The 24,641-nt window shown below is 32.9% G+C and overlaps 1 protein-coding gene across 9 annotated transcripts in view; it reads right to left on the bottom strand.

The window, feature by feature from the left end:
• Positions 1 to 24,641, bottom strand: part of LOC128994798 (potassium voltage-gated channel protein Shaker) — a 598,708-nt gene that overhangs the window by 13,002 nt on the left and 561,065 nt on the right. For 7 of the 9 annotated variants that reach the window (XM_054419578.1, XM_054419579.1, XM_054419577.1 and 4 more), the window contains exons 5-7: positions 8,175 to 8,304; positions 3,085 to 3,275; positions 2,192 to 2,362 (exon numbers count right to left, since the gene is read on the bottom strand). In XM_054419578.1, the coding sequence (XP_054275553.1) occupies positions 2,199 to 2,362; positions 3,085 to 3,275; positions 8,175 to 8,304 (485 nt within the window). In that variant the 3' untranslated portion in view covers positions 2,192 to 2,198. Of the gene's footprint in view, positions 1 to 2,191; positions 2,363 to 3,084; positions 3,276 to 8,167; positions 8,305 to 8,335; positions 8,466 to 24,641 lie in introns of those variants that run through there. The other 2 variants (XM_054419580.1, XM_054419585.1) reach the window with 2 other exon arrangements.

Raw genomic sequence — 24,641 nt, 5'->3', positions numbered from 1 at the left:
TGGGCCGGAGCGGGAAGTGGGCTGCAGAACTACGATCAATAAAACTGGGAAGAGGGGGGGAATCAGCTGTAACACTGGCACAAGCCTGCAATACAGGCTCAGGCCGCTCAGCTGACACCGTTGAATAATACCATAGATTAAATACTATATGAAATACGAACCTCCTCCCTTGAAGATTTGAATGGTTCGTAGTAAAATAATAATTTAAGTAATATTAGTTTCAAAAGACTACATGCAAAGCAAAACTTGCGTCGGATTCGATTGAGCAATTTTCGGAATGATTGGTTTTCAGAAAATTAAATCCTCTCTTCAGAAATGACGTGATAAACAAATACAACAGTTGATACAATATGTATGCATAATTTGTAAACTGTATTCTGGCTGGGTTACCTTTTGGAACCAATGTTGTTAGTGTCAAATTTGATTGAAATGAATGTGTGAAGCTTTGGCTATTGATACAACTAGACATTCCACCCAAGTTAAAGTTGTCACCAGTTTTTAAAAATCAAAATCAATAACATATGTGAGTGGTGTACAGTGCCAGAATCAGTGGAAAGTATGTCCAGATTGTATGTATTCTGAATAAGGAAAACTAGATTTCAATAGGGTTCATGTCGTAATTACACTTCCAAAATATATTAACCATTGTTTGGGGATACCTCATTTTAATATGCGAAAGATTGGCTAAAAATGCCCACTGTCTGGATATTTGAGGCATTTTCTTATCTGATTTAGCTACTGTTGAATCAATAAACAATCAAGTATAATGAAAATCAGGAAATTAGTATAAAATGTATCAGGAATATGTTTAGTAGTTTTCTTATGCATTTATCAGTCCTACCACACTTATTCTCAATTTATGTATTCAAGGTTTGACCCCATGAATTGGTAGCAAATGGTTTGGTTATAAATCAAACCAGAATGTGTCAAAATACAATAATAGCTGGAAGAAGACGAATAATATTTTCATATAATGATTCAGGTTTGAAATTAAACTATGAAGAAATTCAAAACTGGCATTATAAGATAGCTCTTTGTACATTTCAAAATAGCACTTCCAGTCGAAGATTCCACACAAACAAAATACAAGCAGCTTCACTGTTCAAAATTATTTCCTTTCCAAGTTTGCTTGTACGCCTAAATAAGTTGAACTACGACAAAACTTGATATTTGAGAAACGGTTCGTTTGACTAGAATAACGAGCAAAACCTTTGAGAAAGTTCCTATGACGCTGACGCTGATGACTACAATCAAGCCTACCACTTGACAGATGATGAATAGCTTATCTCACACACTTCAAGTGCAAGATGAATTAGGTCGGTAAACTAACTCGATGGATTGGTTAACGATAAACATATTTTACAAAAGATCACTCAGATCGACTGGCTATCAATGAGTCTTAAGATCATTAAGGATAGACGTCCATGAATTACAAGGTAATATGAAAAATCGTTGGGCCACTTAACGATAAACAGATTTTGCAAAAGATCACTTAGTTCCTCTGTCTATCAATGAGTCATAAGTGTAAGAGCATTGAGTATAGACGTAAAAGAATTACAGGGTAATAGTGACAACTCATTGGTCCAGTTAACGATAAGCAGGTCTCACGGAACGCAAAGATTCTACATTTCCCTAATGAAGATATCTAAAACCACGAAGACAACATTGATTTGACAGCGCAGTCTACATTGCTGTCAAACGCGGCTGGTTTCCGTGTGTAACAGCCGTTCGTGCAAGCTTATTGATATTTATCTGGCCGCTCGACTAGCCTTTATCATTCCCCAATGTATTTTATCGTATGAGATTTTTCGGTTCTTCCTTGGAATTTTAGACAGTAATACAGTTGGGATTCAACTACCAAAGTATGAAATAGACTGGCTTTGAAACCAGGTGTGTGTATCGGAACGAGAGGAGACACAAATATTACAATGATCTTAGAATATTTATCACATCATACAACCTTTTTTGATTTCACTGTAGCCGACGAAATGAACAGTATAAGGAAGTTAAGTTGGAGTTCAATGGAAAATAACCTCACAGCACTGATGATAAATAACATTACTTTTCCCTAGGGCTTATCCAAATAGGGCCTATGGCAAAATCTCAAAGAGCATCACATGGATCAAAGTAGACAATCATAATCCTTTACCCTTAATAGATATTGAATTGAAAGAGCGAAGTATTGACTCACCCACTAGTCAGACGTCAGTCTCGATACTCATAGCGTTGATGTTGTTGTTGTGCCTAGGGTTGCAGTTGTGTTTCTTTACGGTGCTCATATCGCGAGCCAACAACAACCCTTCTTCAAGCTCCATCATGTCTGACGACGACTCTGATAGTGAGCTCTTCTTCATATGTTGCCCTGCGCAGAACAAGAACATTATAATTCGTGCAGAAACTGCCATTCAGGTTTTTGACATGCTCGACATTACTTCATTTTTTCTGCACCAGTGGCATTTCACAAGGGGTCAACATGAGAAAAGTTTTTTGGGTGCGCCGGGAATTGAACGCGTCCCTCTCGCACCAAAGTCTTACCCGATATTGGAACAATAAGTAGTTAGCATCAAGAAGAAGTTTACTTCTTGTTGTATCAACCGAAACTACAAACCACGAAGCTTTTAAGAAGAGTGTTAAAGAAGGCAATATCACAATTACTATGGATTACATTATATTTAAACATTAAGATGTAAACATTTTAAGAGAAATTCGTTCGTCACAGTTACAAAAATAATACGAAAATATTCCTTATTTTTCAGAGATTCAAACAAGTTATATACCAACATTTTATCAACACGTCATAGGCCCATTTTAAGAATCTAAAAGTGACAGGAACTCGATATTTTTGACATATACTTTACCTTCTAATATTAAACTACTAACCACGGTTTAGCTTGGAAATTAAACTGAAGGTAATTTGTTATCAGCTATCTACGCTACAGTTAAATACATACATACCATCCAACGCAAGATGTAAATGTTGCTGAAACAACTATTTATGAAGCTATTATAGACACGACTTTTGCCAGGATAACTACAAAAACTCAACTCATTGCCTCTAGCTCTAGGTAACTCGCTGTTAGTTACCTAACGTGCCCGGGAGGTAAGGACAGCTAGTCACGTGATTGAAGTTCTGAGACTGCATGTCCTCCTGGTCGGTCTCACGGTGGTAGAAATAGTTGAAGTTGGAGACGATGACAGGCACGGGAAGTGCGATGGTGAGCACACCAGCAATCGCACACAGCGATCCAACAATCTTTCCCCAAACTCCGACAGGCCTAGAACGGAGTCAGTGTCATAATGGCTCGAGTTCACTGCGAAACTCGCAAAGAAAGGTATGTAGAAGAATAAAAATACAATGAAATATAGACCGAAAGCAGTGCTGCAGTTAGCAAAAGTTCTGGCGTCCACCGCTAGGAGTGCAAGGTGCTCCCAGCGGTGGACGCCAGAACTTATGCTAATCGCAACACTGCTGTCGGTCTATATTTAATTCTCTTTGGCTATGATATTCCCAAGATATGCAACAATTGATGGAAAATATGTTTGAAAACAAACATGTAAGTGTCACACTGGTCATCAATGACTTATTTTAACATGATCATATTATACTATTATACAGTGTACAAGCCAATATATATGTGATTTGGAGTACAACTAAGTATAGTTTTAGATTGCTTAACATTATTTTAGTCCTAGATAAATCTTATGGATGATTTGAAAATGTATATCTACTACACACCTTTCTTCGAGAGTTTAACAATAGGAACCACCTCTTTAAAGAACACGGTCTCAACATGATACAATTTGGATTTAGTATCAGTGTAGAGTGTAAAATAGTCAGTTGTGATAATAATAATGTATTTCGTGATACGATTAAATACTGTAATAGGTCAAATAAAATGTTATGTCAATAAGTGATTAGTAAACAAATGTAATGAATATTTAAATCAATTTTAGTTAAGTATGGCGAACAGTAATCAGTGTTTGAATGATACCGGTTAATTTAATTTACAAACAAATTTATTCAATATTACAGCAATGCTACACTGTCATTACATAATAATAGGAGGAAGATTTGCAAGCAAACGACTAGAGTTTTGAAATAGATGCAGTCTCACAACTTGACCAATCAACTAATTCTTCAATTAAATTTATCAAGAGTTGCAGTTCTTGCAAGAGATGGTCCCTACGAAGAATTTTCTACGATGAAAAACTACTGTAACTTGTGGTGACGAGCGCTCTCTACTGTGCTAGAAAAGAGGCAACTGATAGTTTGAAAACGTAACGTTCCCGTAGGCACGCACATTCCTAAATGGGACGAACGGTTTCATAAATGGGTCTTGCACAGGCAGGAAAATGAATGTCTATGTCTAGTTAAGCATGTAAAACAAAAAAAACTCTAAGCTTGATAAGAATTCCTCATTTAGCAGAAAGTGTCATTCTAAAAACAAAAATAAACTAAGGTAAATTATACCAGAATAAAATGTTGAGTATTAAATATGGCGTATAATGGCTTTGTAATAAATCAACAACAACTAATTGACGAATAAATAATCAGTTTGGAATGAAAAATGTAAATAATACGTTACACAACTTAATTTACAGATTGATGAAGGTTAATCTATTAGTAAAACGTAATATTTTGGTTAACACAAATGGTGGAAAGATGGGATTGGCTCTGTGAGTTGAACAGTTAGTTGTCAATAAACAATTGTAAACATGCATAAAATCTACTATACAAAATATTCATGCACATAGAAAGCACAACAAGCAAGATACCGGTAAAAGTCATTTTAGTATGGCGAAGAGGGAATTTTTGACTGAATTTTGTCGTACGCTTCTGGTATATAGATATCGTTTCGTTAAAATTGTTATTATCAGCAACAGTTGACAATAAAAAACGTCAACAGCTACCTGGATTTATTAATTATTTGGTTTACTTAAACAACGTACTTATTTTATGTTCATTTCCTTTGGCACAGTTTTGAAAGAATGTTTACATTTTTAAAACATAAGTTAAATAAATATAATTTAATGAAACTCATTTACTCAATATTAGAAATACGATTTAACTTTTGATGGTAAATGAAGGTCCATTTCCTGAAGTTAAAAATTAATCATAGGTTTAACGTAAAAAGGGAAAACTTCTTGACCCAGAACCATGGTAGAGAGAAGAACGATAAACAAAATAAAATACAAATTTTAATCCATATAAAGCACAGCATTTTTAAACAGTTGAGGTCATGTCAAGAAAGAATAACGCCATTTTTTCAATAGTTGTGATTTTAAATGGGACTAATAACTCCTCCAGTATATTTGAACTTGAACTACGCTTGTTTGCAGAACCATAAATAGGCTACAAACAACAATCATAAAATACAAACTACGATATGAACAAACTATACATAACACAGGCAAAAATCGTACAAGTCACAACTAAGGACGAACAAAACGTTTCAACTGTGTAACTAAAACATTGTTGCTTTATCTTCGGCTACGTAAAAATAATCGTCTCGGCAATTATAAACTATTTTCAAACTGAATAATGGGTTTACAAAAATACCTTAATGTCCAATCGGTTGCATCATAGACAAATATAATTAAATATAGACCAACAGCAGTGCTGCGGTTAGTATACGTTCTGGCGTCCACCGGTTGGAGCACCGTGTAGTTGGCTCATGCGCTACGTAACTACATGGCACTCCTAGCGGTGGACGCCAGAACTTATGCTAACTGCAGCACTGTTGTCGGTATATATTTATTCTATTTGTCTATGCATCAAAGTAGGTATTAAAATATGCAACATCTTTAAGTAACACAGTTTAAATTAACGTTTAAAAACGGGTTAAAAAAGGCAATTCAGGTACTAGGGTTCACGCGCACATGCACAAACTCGTTCAATGGTACTGACAGAGAACTGGTTTCAGGAATATATTACTACTGAACTATCCAGGGTCAACCATATCTCTGTCAGTATTTGTCCCAATCTATGAGGAATACACTTTTGTTTAAGGACTATTAGTTAGATGGATTAAATAAGACAAAAAACACATTTACTTGCAATTTTGAAATGCAACAAGCGAAGGTTTCTTCTGAGGAGGTTGCAGTTTAATAACTTTAGTATTTCACACAAGTTGGCAACCCTGGTAAAATTGAAACTGGATCAGCTGATCATAGATTGAGACACACAGTCACCCAGAGGCACACACTCGCATGTAGAAAATTCTTTGTTGTCGTTTAAGTGAGTCACTCCAGCGAACCGGCGGCAGCAGAGCGACTGGTACAACATGAGAACAACCGTGGAGACAGACAGAGACAGAAACAGGAGAGAAAGAGAAGAAGAAAGAAAGGAAGAGAGAGAAAGAAAGAGAGAAAGAGAGAAGATAATAGGATAGAAAGATAAGTGCATCCCGGTACAGATCGACCAATCACACAACATACAACATTGACTAACCCCCTGCAGGCTATGTTTACTTGATAAATTACAAACTAAACCGTCCTAAGTTTTGTTCGTTTACAACTTAATTGAGCATATAGGATCAACGTTTCATAGAATTAGTAAGAATAAGTTCATACAATTTAGGATTATTATTAAAAATTTTGCAACTTTTTTGGGGAAGCACATAGAAAAACCACCCTCGTTTGACGTACAGTCAAGTTGGAAACCCCACAAGTCGACGACAATATAAGCTGAGAACCACTTAAGAAAATGTTTTAAGAGGGGTGAAATGGGATCAGTCGAAATCAATGATCCTTGAGGACTGTCATGACTTTTAGGGCATCCCTCTTTAACCCCCACTAGTAGTGGTGTTGCTTCAGGAAAGGTTTACGTGTTAGGCTTCCTTAATAGGGCATTTTGTGAAGAAATACACTAATATTTGTACATTTTAAGCAGTTTTACTTTTGTGTAGGATTTTAAAATGCAAACAGCTTTTGAGAATTTACTGAATGATTTAAAATCGGTTGGAATAAAAGCAGAGAATTTAAAATTAAATATTTCCCTTTTTCTAGCTGATTGACAAGATTGTTTGCAAGTAGGAAGTTACAAATCGACATAAACTAAAATTGGGTCGTAAACCAATGGGGAGGGCAGTAACAGGTGGGCCATTGTACGATAGGCAGGCAGATATTGTCGAATTGCGATGATGTGATGTCAGAATTGTTATGGCAAGGGCTCTCAATCACCCCACACAGCACAACTTCGATTGGTCAAAGTAAACTCTAAACTCCAGCAAAGGGATTTACGGTTTAAATTTGGCTGCATGTTGCTTTGCAAAAGTTTAATAGGGTGTAACCGTGCTAGACCTATGAAGAACATGGTTTTAGGCTGAGATATTTCTACATTTAGAGAGATTGTTTCTAAATATTTGGAACTAACGTCAACTTTATTTAAAGAAACGATGAAAAACGAAAAACATCAGGTACATAAACAAATAAAAATTCGTAGTACTTTTTAAATGACGATTAATATGTGTTTGGTATCGGTAGGTAATATATAAATAATGTTGTTACACCAATCAAAATCATAGCTTTATAGTTCTTGAAAAAGCGTAAAAACCCATGTAAAAATAACTAAAAAAAACAACCGACAGGAATAGAAAATAATTGGTACGTTAAACGTATAATTTGATGCCCACTACTTCATAAACTGTGAGGGAAGGTGATTACATGTTTATACACGATGGCTTCCTTGTTTGTATACAATTATCCCCTATGCTGTGCAATACTAAACTGTAATTTGATCATTTGAATTCAAACAGTCCAGTTCTAACAACTAAACATCCAATGACAAAACATCGAATAGAAAAAAAATGAGAGAAAACAGGGTGTAAAATAGTGAAAAACCGAACATAAAAACCGACAGTAGTGAAGATCGTTCGGACTCAAATCGCGTTTATTACAGCCGTAAAGCATGCTAGTTAAGGAGGATATCATAGACGGCCTGCAGGGGAAGCAGACAACATCGACACATCACAGAGAGCCCGGGAGTGGAGGGGGCGGGGGAGAACCGAGCCCGGCGAAACAAAGAATTTTCTTCAATAAACCATCAGCCAAGACACTCTAGAGCTAAAAAATAACTGTAAAATCTAGCAACAAAATCAAATCAATGCGGGTCTACTGGTGAGTCCATGAGAACGACCCCAGATGCAATCGTTAATGTAAAATGTACTTCATACGTCATGTCACCGTAGCCAACGGTTGTCATGGTGACGACGGCCCACCAGAACGCGTCCGGGATCGACTTGAAGAAAGAGTTTTCCGAGCCGGCCTCGGCGAAGTAGACCGCACTCGAGAATAGCACCACACCTGAACACGACAAAACAGCTGAGTACTGTACCTCATGTCTCCATATCCGACCGTGGTCATGGTGACGACGGCCCACCAGAAAGCGTCCGGGATCGACTTGAAGAAGGACAACTCGGAACCCGCCTCTGCGAAGTAAACGGCCGAGGAGAAGAGAATGACTCCTGCAACAATCGGCTGTTAACAAGTGTGTACTGGAGGGTGGGGTCGCTGTAACTTGGGAAGTAGAATGTAGTGGAGGGTGAGGTCACTGTAACTTGGGAAGTAGAATGTAGAGGAGGGCGAGGTCGCTGTAACTTGGGAAGTAGTGTGTGCTGGAGGCTGAGGTCGCTGTAACTTGGGAAGTAGAATGTAGAGGAGGGCGAGGTCGCTGTAACTTGGGAAGTAGTGTGTGCTGGAGGCTAAGGTCGCTGTAACTTGGGAAGTAGAATGTAGTGGAGGGTGAGGTCGCTGTAACTTGAGAAATAGAATGTAGTGGAGGGTGAGGTCGCTGTAACTTGAGAAGTAGTGTGTGCTGGAGGCTGAGGTCGCTGTAACTTGGGAAGTAGAATGTAGAGGAGGGCGAGGTCGCTGTAACTTGGGAAGTAGTGTGTGCTGAAGGCTAAGGTTGCTGTAACTTGGGAAGTAGTGTGTACTGGAGGGTGAGGTCGCTGTAACTTGAGAAGTAGAATGTAGTGGAGGGTGAGGTCGCTGTAACTTGAGAAGTAGTGTGTACTGGAGGGTGAGGGCGCTGTAACTTAGGAAGTAGTGTGTACTGGAGGGTGAGGGCGCTGTAACTTAGGAAGTAGTGTGTACTGGAGGGTGAGGGCGCTGTAACTTAGGAAGTAGTGTGTACTGGAGGCTGAGGTCGCTGTAACTTAGGAAGTAGTGTGTACTGGAGGGTGAGGTCACTGTAACTTGGGAAATAGTGTGAACTGGAGGGTGAGGTCGCTGTAACTTGGGAAATAGTGTTAACTGGAGAGTGAGGTAGCTGTAACTTGGAAACAAGTGTGTACTGGAGGGTGAGGTAGCTGTAACTTATCATATGTTAGGGAACTATGATATCACAATCCGCCCTTATGGATACTATCCATAAGTAAAGCAGTAAAGGTAACTAGTTTTGTGGTGTTCTCGTATAGCTTGTAACAAGTAACAGAGAGTATAGACGGTTAAGGTGGAGTATTTAGGAGTTTCTGAAATTAAAGTTTGATATTTAGTAGTATTGATTTATTTTGCCTAGTTTCAGGAACTTCATCATCAGTGTTTCCCTTGTATCTTGTAGCCTGGGTTCTTGATTTGACGATTTTGGGTATAAGATAAAAAGTAAACACTGCAATTATTTGACTTAATTCTAGAGACAAGGATTGATTATCAATGACAATTATTAGGGAATCTTTAGTTATAAGAAATACAAGTGGAAATAACGTTAGTATGAAGGATAGAAAATGGAAACGATCATTGATGACGATTAAAATTAAGATTATAGTTTCAAATGTACCACCAGAATATTCAAATAGCTTTTATCAACTTCATTAAGATCGATTTTATCATAATGTGTCAAGTGAGAATTAAGTGCATTTATGTATGACCACTTAGTTTGTGGAAAGGATCGACACAAAAATCCGTATGGTTAGATTTTGGTGTTTATGTAGTATCACTAGAAAGACATTAGGAGGATAAAGTGGTTGGAAAGGGTTCCAAAGTACTGTTGAAAAGGAGGAACGATTGAAAAAACAGAAGTGTTACACTTTGAACAGTTCTTAGTTCATAGCAGATAGTGCCAAGTGATATAACATATTTAGGGCAGCGCATCATCTGGTGGAAGTAACACTTCAACCATTGGGATTTGACATAGTCATAGTAGTATAAGGTTAAGTATGTATCAACACCAACTAAATCAACTAAACCACTTATGGTAGCTCAGGAAGGGAAGTCAGGTCACATAAAAATAGTTACAGTATTAAACATTTGCCGTTTCGGGGTTGCGACAGCGAAGTTCACAAGACACCTAGAAACGCAACTTGTAGAAGAAACAGACTGACTTGAATAAATACATTGCACACTGACAAATAATTGCAAAACAGCTCACATAACAGTTCAAAATAGGCCAAACATAATCTCCAGTAACATTATATTGTCAACAATATTTCTGGAAATTCACTTGTGTTGTTTTAAGTTACACTGTTTAAAAGCTTGGTACGTACCCAAAATGCACTTTCAATAAAAAGTGTAGAGTATACTCAAAGAAATTTACCTCAATTCTTCTATGTAAGAAATATTTCATGATATTATGCAGTTACAAATATTAAAGCTATCATCATATTGCCCTCCAAATATGTTTTGTATTGTTACCAAAGTATTTTTCGTTAAAATCGTCTCATACAATTTTCTGTTTTTCTTTTAAAGTATAGAGTGATAAATTCAAAACAAACTTATAATTTTTTCCAGATTTATGAATTCTTTATCTAAGACTAATATGATTCATAAAATTATTTCCAAATTTTAGTGAAATAAAAATAAACCTATACAAGTAATGCTAGTAGGACTTTTATGTTTTTTCCTGGATCCTAACACTTGTATTCTATTATTATTTTGTTCATCTTATCATTCTTTAACTAAGTTAATTCCATGCACCTTTTCTACAATGCTTTTCATGCCATCTGCATGTTAATGCATGTTAGACAAGACAAAACCTACAGAAGTATTTTACACTAGGTTAACCTCTTCACTACTTATTTTCTACATTAGTAAGTTAGATTAGCTAATTAAAGCTATACGTTGCACATTACATTGCATTCCAAAATACTAAAGCTACATTCTAGCCTATGTTGGGGTTTTTAACGTAAAACTTAGGTTTATGTAAAATTAAAAGTTATTTCAATGTGTGACTTCACTACAAACAAACTATACATTTAATTTCGGAATTTATTTACAAAGTGAGAAATTGTTAAATTGTTTGTATTGTTAAAAATGAAAACTAACGAATTCCTAAACATAAGTTATTCTAAATATAGATATTTTAATAAGTAAAAATAAATAACACTGAGTACTTAATGTGGTATTTAGTTCACATGGATACTTGTGCATATGGTATTAAAATTACTGACACAAAATCGAACAGTTATTATATTTAAGTCAAGATATGTAAATATATAAATATTTGTTTGGAAGTTTTCGAATATTGCTAAAGAGTTCGAAAATAATTGAACTATTGTGATCTTGAGAAATTGAATGGTTATTCTGAATGCGAGATTAACTATAATAACTATATGCATATCAAACGTTCATGTTTTCATCCATGTTTGCTAAACAATACTCATAGGGTGAGTTTTAAATGAGTTCCCCCACTACTTTTTTCTACATTTCTTAAGATATCAACTACGGACCACGTCAGATCATTGTAGAGTAGTATGTACTTCATTTTGACTGGGCATACATTTTTGGCCGCCATCTTGATTCCGCCATATTGGATACATAAAACTATTTTTAAATGTAAAGGTGAGGTTGTGACCTTAAGTGAGGTTGATATCTTAAGAAATGTAAACAAATTGGGGAAAGAACTCATTTAAAACTCTCCCTGTATATTATTTAACCAAACACGATTGAAGTATACAACAATAAGATTGTATTGTATTAAGTTAATCGTTATAGGAGGTTAAATTTATTTTATAAATTAAAGATTTTCTAAGCTAGGTTTGGCTTAAGAATGCAACAGATTTACACCCTATAAATTAATTTACCTAATTCAATCAACTGATAATAATAAACAATGAAAAAACATTTGCTGAAAATACAAATTGAAATTACCTTCACAACTATTTTCACTCATTGATGTACAAACTTAAAAGGCATGTACAGAAAATTATATTTAACTTTTGTTTATGTACATCCTAATCCAATCTAATGATATATTATATGATATATAATATATTAGTATAAACAAAAAATGGGTTAACCCATAAGTTTTTGGCAAAAATGTGAATGATGAAAATTGATTGAAGTAAAACCCTAATTCGATCAACTATTTAATTTCTAAACAAACATAACACTGTTAGATAAGATTCTACTTTATCAACAGCTCTAGCCTAGCTATAATAAACATTTTTCCTAATTTTGGGTGTAATTTTTATATTTACATTCTTGTTCAAAAAATACTTATGAACTTCCTCCAAAGAGTCATACAAATAAGTCGAATTTTAAAGTTATAATATAAACCCCAATAATCCTCAATTCCTGCAGTAAAAAATAAACACAAGCTCAGCAATGAATATTACAAATTTCAAATATTCTTATGCAGGTCCAGCCTAAAATAAATATGTAGCAGACATGTTTGTATTAGCAGTGTTTCTAGTCATGTTTTTAATGTGACACTTAAAAATTGACCTTTGGCTATTTACCTAATATTGGTAAGATTTAGTTTTGAAATGGTTTTTTTTAATAAAGATATAATATTAATCATATTTGGTTATGATATTGTAAATACACAATTACTCTCCCAAAATATATAAAATATCCCTTAAAAATTTGGCCAATTCAAATAGAAAATAATTATATTTTACATTCAACAATATGAGAATGCATTTTTTTTATTTCGAGAGATTGACCTAGTAAAAAAAATCTTCGTAAAATATTAGTTTTTTCATAATCTCGATTTGATTGCATAGTAACCTTTTAAACATTACAACATTTTGTACTTATACTTGCGTGAAAATTAGATTACCAAGCCATACATATTCTAAACCTTTTTACATTATGTAAAAATAAAAAGTTTATTTGACTTGTTTCTTATACTTAACAAGATAAGGTATATTTACAATTTAACTATAATAATTTATAAATACAAATTAGCTCTAGGATAATGGGGCAACTTTTAGAATAGATAGCACCAATGGATTCAACTTTCGGGCTTCAATCTAAATATCAGTAGCTATTTACACAAATAGCTATTACATCTTAATACAAATTAAGAGTGCAATAACTGTTTGTGCTCGTAATAAACACAAGATTTTTCTACCACCATAATCAACGTTTAACGAATACATAGATTAACTTTATAGATTTATATTAAATGTCATTTAGGTTATGTTTGCTTTTTAGGTTGTATTATTTGGTTATTATTAACGTATCCGCAGCTGTGGTTGGTTTAAGAAATGCTACTGTGAAATCAGCTGATTCAGCGAGTGGGAATGATCCATTCCACCCCTAGAGCGGCAATGAACTCTTTTGCGTACAGTTTACAGCTATGCAGGTAATTTCTATGCAGTTTTAGGAAAACTGTATTTACAACACAGAGTTTGGCACTTCTAATGGAAAAAGGGTTAACATTTATTTCATTTTGTTTTATCGGGTTCTAGATTGTCAATTCGTTTATAATAAATTTACTAATTTGTATCATTTAAGTTTCTCTCCAAATTAAATTGGTAGCGAATACTGTACATCTAAAAATTACAATTTAACATATACATTGAAGACATATTATTTACAACGGATTGGAAAAGCAAGAGCATCGACGAAAATTAGTTAAATCTTAAAACACTTCTCAGTATTGTACATTGTATGTACTGTATTGTTGTTTAAGTGTTTTCTACTCCAATGGAATTGTTTACGCTTTGAAAGGGAACGGTCCAAACTCTAGTAAATAGTATTTAGAAAATACTTGAGTTATCTTGAATAACATTATACAACTTTTAGAACTTACCTATAAAATAACGTTTAAGACCTACACTAGTTTAGTAAGCTTTTAAAGGGAAAACCCCATACAGATCACCTGTCTTAAATAATAGGTTATTTCCATAAAATATAGTTCCAATTATGTACATTTTCGTACGATGCTAATTCCAGCAGTACATAAAAAAATATATAACTTTCAACACTTTTTAAAAGTTTTTTTGACTGGTTGTAGTTTTTTGACGAGTTGCACACCAATAGCTTTCTTTGGTTTAGAGTTTAAAGATGATATTCAATCAATATAAAGATTATGCAAATTGAGTAGTCTTTTGGGGGGACAGTTTTTGGAAAGAGGAACGGACAAATACATAGAAGCATATTATCATTTTTAGATTAACAAAATGTCATGTAGAAGATGAAATTATATTATTCAAATGTAGTTTGGTTAATAACAGCAATGCTTAAGTAAACCATGAACATTCTAACAAAATTTGTTTATTTAACTTTCATTTAAAGCTGTCTATTGTACCGTTAACATTTTTACCAACAATACATTTTCAAATTGAATACACTATAGTAAAACTCCCTTATAGTGGAAATCATCATTTATGCATTCAGATAAACCAGTAAATAAATTCGATTAATGTCCAATGATATATCAGGAAATCATAAGTAGTGGAGAAAAATTAGCAGGGCTTTAGAAGACCAAAGAAGAGTGTATGTAGATAGCCTGGGGCTGAAGGACAACGCAACATGGTGTGGAGATATAAAACGTTTTAAAGGTTGTCTTAAATGTCGAATTTCACCATTCTTGACCTCATTTAATATATACGACTCTTCCATTTCATACAGGTTAAACTTTACATACTAAATTATAATAGTTTCTGGATTAATATTTATTTGTTCAAGGGGAAACAGGTTTTTATTAGTTTGAAAAACCATGTACAGTATATGAATCCTAAATCCCATGCTACCTTAGAAAAAACAGAACAAGGAAATTTAACTATGCCCCATCTCAGCAAACCTGCAGACTACGCGAATTTCCATTTGTATGATAAGATTTTTACTAAAATATCTCCTTAAACATTTCAGATATATTCTCCATTTAAATAACTTTAGCTCAACCTAGGTTTGCTGCTATAGAGAAGGCAATCAAGGATTTAAAAGTGAAACGTAAGAGCTATGTGTATAAAAATATTTTCCAAATTTGATCAAATGTTCAAAATCAAGCAAACTACAACGGTTTGCTTATTATCTTTAGAATAAAATAAGAATTAATTTATAGTTGTTTGGAATTTAATCCATAGCTTCAAGCACATAACAACGCTTCAATATAGACCTACTTAATTATTTGTTTTGTAAAGCTCTATGGAATGGTTTGGTAATAAATTACAAAATTATATATTATAAGAATAAAAATGAGAAAACATGTTTACCTCATAAAACACTGTTCCCAAAGTTCGATGATGCTGTGGTTCACGAACTTTTTCGAATAAATATAGGTTTACACGTTCATACAAATTAAATGTAAACAAAATCGGATCATTTTGGCTCGAGTTTTCATGCTATCGATAAGTCTATGTTGAGTGTCACCGTGTTGTTTGCCCTTCAGTTTTTTGCCTTTTGGGGACGTTAAAGTAAATCGGTCCCGGATCGAAGTCGTACATGGGACCTTTGGCAATAGCTTATTCCCTCTCTATATGGGAAGTTTGTAAAAATAGAGGTCTAGGAGTTTTTAACGTGGCCTACATTTCAATTTGTCTCAATAAAAAAACAAAAAAATACAGTAATGCTATTTTATATACGTGTATGCTTGCTCTGTATTAGCATAGATTAAACATACTATGTTTAATCTATGGTATTAGTTACTAAACGGCTTTTACAGTATATATATATATATGTATATATATGTAATACATACTCTAGTATTCTATACAGACCTTCGTATTCTAAAGCCTTTTTTAGTTTTTTTTTAACACTAGGCAATTCTGACCCATCAGGAATTCTAAATTTAAAAAAATATTGTGTAGTATTGTTGACAGTAGAATATTTGTTAAAATTCTAACCAAATTTCCGAGGAGGGAAATTTATTATAAAGTTATCTATGCAAAGACTCTGTAACTTCAAATTTATGAAGTAAAGTCCATTATCCTAAAACATGATTCCATAAAGCAAGTTCTAAAACCCCAATATTTATTATGATTTGAAAACTTCATCAAGTTGACAAAACATCTAATATGACATTATACAGGGTGATTCAAATTGAATGACCCAGTTTTAACGCTTTATAACTTTTATACTATTAAACTTACCGCTATAAAATACACATCAAACGACAAAGCAACTCAAAGAGTTTATGCCTTCCAAAGACACATTATTTAACAAAATCGATCCAGCAGAACTGTAGATTTAATTGTACAAAGTTAAAAAGTAATCTCCAACTTTTTTTACCACTAGAAATTTGGAGGTCACTTGTTTTTGCAAATAACTTTTAAATGGTGAGGAAATCGACCAAAGTGGAAGGTAATATTCCGAAAGGGAATAAAATTTCCTACAATCAACTGTTATGCATTTCTTGAAAAGTAGCCTGAATTTGGCTTAAAATTAAAAAGTGTGAAATTTAATGTTTATTATATTTATTGTCTACATTGAAGACGGGGATTTTATTTTTTTTTTCATTTTATTAATAAAGCAAATTCAATAAAGCATACTCCAAAACCGAATATTTAATATGATTTGGTAGCCCTATCAGGTTGGCCTAACATCCATCACGACATTATCAATCAATATAATTAATTGTATTGAGAATCCTTATATAGACTAGCATATTAAATGATTAATTCCTAAACTAACGTGTAATCTCACACATAAAACTATGAAATATTTCTTTAGAGATTCATATTTTGTGGATTCAAATGGATATAGAGAGTTTTGAGTGTTCAATAAGCGAGATACACTTTTAATATTGACCACGACTGACAATCCAAAAGACCATATGCTAATATTGTCTTTACATACTAATATGGTCTTACATGTGTACAAAGAGGCCAAAGTGAAGGTGAATCAAAAGTATTTTTATAATCCTTTAGGATCAAAATGGTTTCCTCAAAGCCACAAAAACAATTTAACCAAACAAAAGTAACGACAAGTATTGCTGTAAGATAACGAAATAATTTTAGTTTATAGCTATATTTATAAGTTTTAAAGATTCTACAACCAAAAAAATATTTCTTGTACAGTGTGTTAAACCTTTGACTATTAATACAACCTTCAGTATCCAATTGTCAATGGTTAAACCAAATAACGCGAATGATAATTATAAAAAAATGTAGTTAGCCTACATTTTATAGCTTTATTGTTTACTTTCCTATTTTAATTCTTACGATAAATAATAATAAACTAATCAATGTATAAGTTACCGCTATAAAAATGGAAAACTTTGACAGGTAATACCAGGTTTTACGTTTTTGAAATGGTACCAATTTTGTCATAGTATAATGGAATAAAATGGATATTCTATTTCTAAACAAGCCAGGCTTATTAAATACATTGCAAACAAAGCGTAAAATGTTTTCAAGACCCTTTCAGTTTTGTTATTTACAAGTCATCCAAAAAGTATTATTTGTATCCCATCGGGGGCCTGTTTCATAACAGGGACCTTTTCCGCTAATTCATTACCACTAAACTTTAAAGCAATAGCATAGATGTTTTATCTATGGCAATAGCCTATTTAGCAATATGAGTGGTAGTGAATTAAAATTAGGTTAGGTTAGTATAGAGTTTAGTATAGAGATATAAAAACCTAACTTAACCTAACCACATTCCACTAGTAGTAGTTTACGGAAAAGTTTCCATAGCACAATATAAAATAATAATTAATATTAGTCTTGTTCTTTTTCTAAACTGGATATTTTGTTCCATGTAAGCTATAATTTTAAGTAGCAAATCATATCAGTACATTTTCATAATTCTTCGTATTTCGTTTCATAATATTTACTATGTATTTTTTGACATTTTACTAATAAACCCCAATACTGCAACTACAAACGTTTTTGAACTTGTACTTTTTTATTTAACTATGCATTTGGGTACTTAATTAATTAAGTGATAGAAGTTAAATCAAACAGAAAAAAAATTATGTTTGCAATGCTGGATAGCCTTTTATTTCATCCTGACCAATTTGGGTTTTGTTTGATGTTTAGTCTTTTAACGTGTGATGGAAAGTGTAGAAAGCAATTTTCAAGGATTTAAACTTGAGATAAATTCACATTTTTGTGTAATATTTTTTTTTCAAAATAAAAAAAAAACTCAATTTAAGAACACGCAAGAAATAAGAGTTTGTGAACAAATCATTTTTGAACAAATTGACAAATTAAATCCGTACAGTTATTTTAAAGACACCTACTGTTGTTTACAAAAAACCAAAAACACCAAGAGACTACGAATTAAAGGCCTTTTCACACCGGCGTACTGGACGTACTGTACGTACAGTACGTACTGTACGTGGTCCTTTCACACCGCACAGAAACTTCCAAAACGTACACTTGTTCGTTTGCAGTCAGACAAGTAACACTGGCTGAGCACGTGGTTTTGAAGTGTTCACTGCGCATGCGAAAGCCCACGTACGCCACGTACGTTTTAGAAAAATCGCTCTCCGAGAGATTCACACAAAACCATCGCGTACGTACTGGACGTACAGTACGTTCTGTACGCGCGGTGTGAACGAGCTCATATGATAACATGGGCAGCGATTTGTTGAATAAAAAACGTACCAAACGTACAGTACGTCCAGTACGCAGGTGCGAAAAGGCCTTAGACAACAACCAATGGCTTTTTTAGGTGGTTACATTACTCCTGATGAACCATCTTTATATTAGTTGAGCAAAAAAATCTGCGGTGACTGTTACCAGGAACCTACTCCAGTTTTCTACACTCTAGTTTGCTCTTCTCTATTTGAATTTTAAACTTAATTTGAATTTTGTTAATTTCAATGAATTATTTCATATTCCTTTCTTGATTGGCATGATTGTTTACAATAATAATTGATATATGAATCAGTTGACTAATAATTGAACACTTTGTACTGCTTGTACAATTCAGCTAGTTTGATTAATATGTATAGTTTTGTTATTAAACCCTAACATTATTAAATTCTAGTTTGCTACTTGTAACCTTTATTCTGTTACTAGTAATACTAGTAGACGTTTATAATACGGGACCCGTTATCAAAATTTAAGCTCAGTTTGAGTAAATTTTAATATTAGTTGTAACATTGATTTATTTTAAAAAATATTTACATAGTATTTTATATTCATAAACATTTGTAAAATAGGTACCAATTAATTACTCGACACTTTCCGGTATTAAGCTGGTATGCGTGTAAATTAACGCACTGTTTTACCTGTTTAGTTAAACTGTCCTGCTTAAGCTGTAAATAAATGTTACTTAAAAAAAGATTTTCAGAATATCAAACCTTTTCGATTGCACATACATATTTGCTCAATAAAGTTTGTAAAAAACGGTGGTAATACTAACACGAAAGTTATAATAGTTACATAAAAATACGATACCGGTAATTAAAATCGCAATGTATCAATGTGATGAGCTAATTTTAGGGTGGTAATATAAACGTTTAAATTTGTTTTTTCAACGATGTTTTGGATTGATTGACAGTTGAACACAAGCAATACGTCTAAAAGTCTTAGAACGAGTAAAATATACCCTCGCCAAAGCAAGCCTGCAGACTAAGCGAACTTCCATTTACCTGGCTAGATTTACACTTGAATATTCCCTTAAAATTGCCTGATTTATTTCTTATTTAAATAACTTAATTTGATTGATACTTAGGTTTGTTGCAACAGGAAAGGTGTGATTTTAATTGAAACGTTGATAGCCTACTATGAAGTAAGAAATTTCAAATATGATCAAAATATATACATGCAAACTACAAAAGTTCACCTAAAAAATGCCATAAGAATTATAAATTTACAGTTTTTTGAATTTTCTCCCTAACTTATAAGGGTACCGTACAACAACACTTCCATTTACTAAATTATTTGTGTTTTAAGTTCCTCGAAATGGGTTGGGGAAAAATTGGGAAGTTTTTTGTATTGAGGGTCAAAAATGAGAAAACCCTATTTTACCCCATAAACCCCCCCCCTATCGAGTTAAAGAACTTTATGAATTTTGCTACAACTACTGAAATTCAAGAACACAGTTTTCTTTAATGTTCTTCTTTTAACTAAACCTGCATCTCTTTCCGCCGTGCGGATTTCCAAGTAACTAAAATGCTATCTATAGTCTACTGACAATGCTCTTAATAACTTCATTTGGTTTTTTGAACGTGTTCGAAAACCACCATGAACGGAATTATGGGAAAGGGATTTTTAAGGGTGAAAATTGATTTTTCTCATTCTTGACAAAAAAACATAAAATGTTGCAATTCATTTCTGAACCATTTTATAGGCCCTTGAGAAACTAATAATAATTTAGTACACTGAGGCGTTGTTGTGCGACTAATAGTTGCAGAGAAAAATTGTATAAAAAACCGTGAATTTTACATTACATTGTTATTTTTACGGAGGATAAAAATTGATACACTTTTCCAGTTTTCTTGTTTAGTGTGTTAATCAAACATAAACAAACTATTTCAACCTTATGTAAACTATTTGTTTCTTTATATGGTAATCCATTTAAATAAAAACCAACTTTATCACCTTCCCGGTAGCAGCAAATCAAAGTATTCACAACACTTCATGTTATTTCAATATAGAATAAATCTGACAGTATTAACGAAATATTTTAGTGAAAAATCCAACTAGACAAGTGAAATTCGCGTAGTAGGTTTGCTGAGGCGGGGGTATTTTCGGAGTTGGTGGCACAGATTATAAATCGACTAAAGTGTATACTAAAGTAGACATCACCTATAAGCTGTAACGAGTGTTATACTCAACGAGAATAATTGTGACCTATAATTGGTACTATTTTCTCTTTTACTTGTTGACAAAAAGCTGATAAACCACATATTTTTTCTTATTTGTTTGAATTGTATTTTTCTTTTGTTATAGTAAATGATTTAATTTAGTTTTAGTTCTAAAATTAAATTTTAATGTTAATTTAGAAATACATTGTAATATTTTGTATTTGTAACATTGTTTTGTAAAAAATATGTTGGAATAAAATATCTTGAATCTTGAAGTACCAACACTATGCTGTAGTGTAATATAAGTTGTTTATGATTAAAAATAGCGTATGTATGAAATCGGTATTTTACAATTGCTTTCTTCATCGAGGGCGTTATTGAACTAAATTTTTACCTCTTTTGCTAAAAAAAAACTTCATTTTGATGCTTTATTCCACGAAGAATAACATTTTAATATTTCCTTTAATATACGCTCTTAATTGTTTGCTATTATGTGTACACAAACAATTCCGATATTTACCAACTACGGTACCAATCTACCTCCACCACAGCAAACCTGCAGACTAAACGAAATTGTATTTGCCTGATTGGATTTTCACTAACATATCTTTAAAAATGCCATATTTAATTACTATTTAAATTACATAAGTGTAACGAGTACTCAGGTTTTCTGCTACAGGGAAGGTAATTAAGTGGATTTTTAGTGAAATGTCAACAGTTTAGTCAGAAATAAATATATTTTTAAGTTTGATAAAAATATGTTCATAAACAAGCAAACAACAGCAGTCATAACACATAATTTGAAATTTACAGTTTTTTTTTGAAATTTCTCCTTAAAATTTAAGTGCTTAACAACGCTTCAATATACTGAATCATTTATTTTTCTTATGCGAATTGGCCATAAAAAGAATTTGCAATATTATATATTTTTAGGGTCAAAGATGATAAAAAAAATATTTTTACTCCATTGAACTTCTTTTCCATAGTCCGAGCATACCAGTTCGTTAGAATAAATGTAGGCCTTTCACGTAAATACTGAATTTCATAAAAATCTGATAACTTTTACTTGATTTATCGTGCTAACGGACAACCTTACATATACGAATTTGAACGGATGGTGTTTTGGCCTATGGGGACCTAAAAAGAAGATCGTTCCCGAATCCACGTCTCACCATGAGACCTACGGTAATAGGTTCTTCCCTACATAGAACAATCGTTATAACACAAAACATGCTTTGAAGTAGTAATTCCATCCAACCAACTTAACTCAACACTAGTTTATGTTAAAGACAATTATGGAAAAATTGAGTCAAATTTTGTAACGCAGTGTAAATAAGGTAGACCCCGATTCGGAAGAGCAGTAAAAGATCTTTCGGTCTCAAAATGCTGCAGTCGAAGAAATATTTTCGTCCTCTCAAAATTGGAAACAAATAAATAAAAGTGGAGAATTCCATACACATGATTTGCTAGTTTGTTAACATTGTTGACCTTTACATGTTCGTAAATCATGTGTTATAAATCTTAGATTTAGGTTTAGTTAGATTTTAGGTTATAAATATACTCTTTGCACTTACAGACATTTATGTGTAAACTATAGTAATGTATATTCAATTTGAATGTTGAAGGTTTTTGGCATCCAATCTTGATGAACCGTTAGATTGTACAGGAGAGGCTTTTCGGTAAAAATGTATTATAGTAGGTATGCATTATTTAAACAAAATACAAACTTTTGTAAAGAATATTTTACTAATAATCGATTTTAGTAAGTAATAACTGTCTATGTTCGGAATTGGTTAAATTAGTTTAGTTACTTCAATACAAGTATTGAATGAAACAAGTGCAGTAGAAGGACACATAAAATAAATAAATATATACATATGAACGAACTGTGTTTCCGGCTCTGGGGCATTGAAACGAAGGAGTGAATCGGTCCCGGGTCTAGATCTTACCACGAGAGCTACGACAATGGCTTATTCCCTATGAAATTGGCGTATAATTGCTTAATTGGCGTATAATGCACAATGTGGTAAAAAATAACAGTTTTAATTTACGTGTTGGTTAGGCAGCGTTAATTAATTAATTTACATGCAAAATGTTAATGGATTTAAAACAACATTATTGATCTTAATTATTAAATTGTTAAAAAGTTATTGAAATTGATTTAATGAAGCTCCTGTCTGCTTAACCTGACAATAATTTTAAAATAATTGAGGTAATCTATCTACAGGGTGTTTTTTTTAAAAACTTGCATCTTTATGTAAAAACCGCAATAGATAGAAATATGCAGTTTGCGGGAATCATCTATTGACGTAGGGGGCCCAATGCTTTTTAATTCAATGTTAAATTCACATTTCCCCCCTTCCCCCCTGCACCTAACTTAATTTTGTTAAATAGCAAGGTACCCCTTGTGACATATCAAATTAAAGAGCATAAAAAAGAAAATGTTTGATGAAAAAAATTGAAAATCGGTTCATAAATTTGTGAGATATTCCCCCCCCCTCCCTCCTCGCAACTTAATTTTTTTAATAGCAAGGTACCCCTATTGGCATATCAAATGAAAGAGCACGAAAAAAGAAAATGTTTGGCGAAATTTAGTTTTCATTTGATATGTCACAAGGGGTACCTTGCTATAAAAAAAAGTTATGGGTAGGGAAAAAGGGGGGGGGATTATCTCACAAATTCATGAGCCAATTTTAAATTTTTTTCACCAAACATTTTCTTCTTACATGCTCTTTCATTTGATATGTCACAAGGGGTACCTTGATATTTAAAAAAATTAAGTTGGTGGCAGAGGGGTGAAGGGGGGGGGCGTGAATGTAACGTTGAATAAAAAAAAAAATTGGGCCCCCTACGTCAATAGATGATTCCCGCAAACTGCATATTTCTATCTATTGCGGTTTTTACATAAATAAAGATGCAAGTTTAAAAAAAAAACGACCTGTATATACTTACTACAATAAGGGTTTCCTCTGTTACAACCCTTTTATGGACAACCGATTTTCACAATTTTTGTGTCATTTTAAAACTTAGGATCTAGCAAAGCGATGAATGGCAATTAAAAAGGTAATTTATTTTAGTGCTTCACCCCCTAGCTTTTTATTTCATTTTATAAAGTAGTTCACTTTCAAAAATCCATTGACGCTTATGAACTTTCTTTAAAACGCTTTTAAATGTGAATTTTAATTCAGTCAAGTAAACAAAATAAGAAAAAGTGTATGAAAATTAATTTTAAATAGCCTAGGTTACTTTTAGTGATATTTAAGACTTGATTAAGGTAGGTAAATCACTCATTATGGTGTATATCTACAATCAACGACTTTATTTTATTGACAGTTGGTATGATTTATGTAATAAAACAAAATTAATCTTTGGATGATAAATAAATGGTATTGCATTAAAGGGTTTTTTGTTTTGTAAACTCTATTTAAATGCGCAATTTGCGTATTAGTCTCTTGTTGTTGTTTATAATAGTTGGTAAATTATGATTTTACTGTTTAAATAAAAAAAAGTATTGATTGATTTAAAATTCTAAGCAAAACCATTCTAATTTTATTTTGCATTACTAGTTGGCATGACAAAATGAAGGCTGACAAATCATAACTGACCAAAAATGTTAACAATATCTTATCTATAGCGTACATTTTTTACAATGTTATTATGAGTTCAACTATCGATTCGAACTATTCAACATTTAAAGTATTGGACTTTAAATATAACCATATATTTTTTATAAAATACTTGTGTTTTTAACAGTAGTTCATGACCTACTCAA

Source organism: Macrosteles quadrilineatus, unplaced genomic scaffold (genome assembly GCF_028750875.1).
Source record: "Macrosteles quadrilineatus isolate MER2022 unplaced genomic scaffold, UCM_ALF_1.0 Scaffold_5__1_contigs__length_97177068, whole genome shotgun sequence".
In the NCBI taxonomy this organism is placed as follows: Eukaryota; Metazoa; Arthropoda; class Insecta; order Hemiptera; family Cicadellidae; genus Macrosteles; species Macrosteles quadrilineatus.
This window is presented reverse-complemented; position numbering and strand designations above follow the sequence as displayed.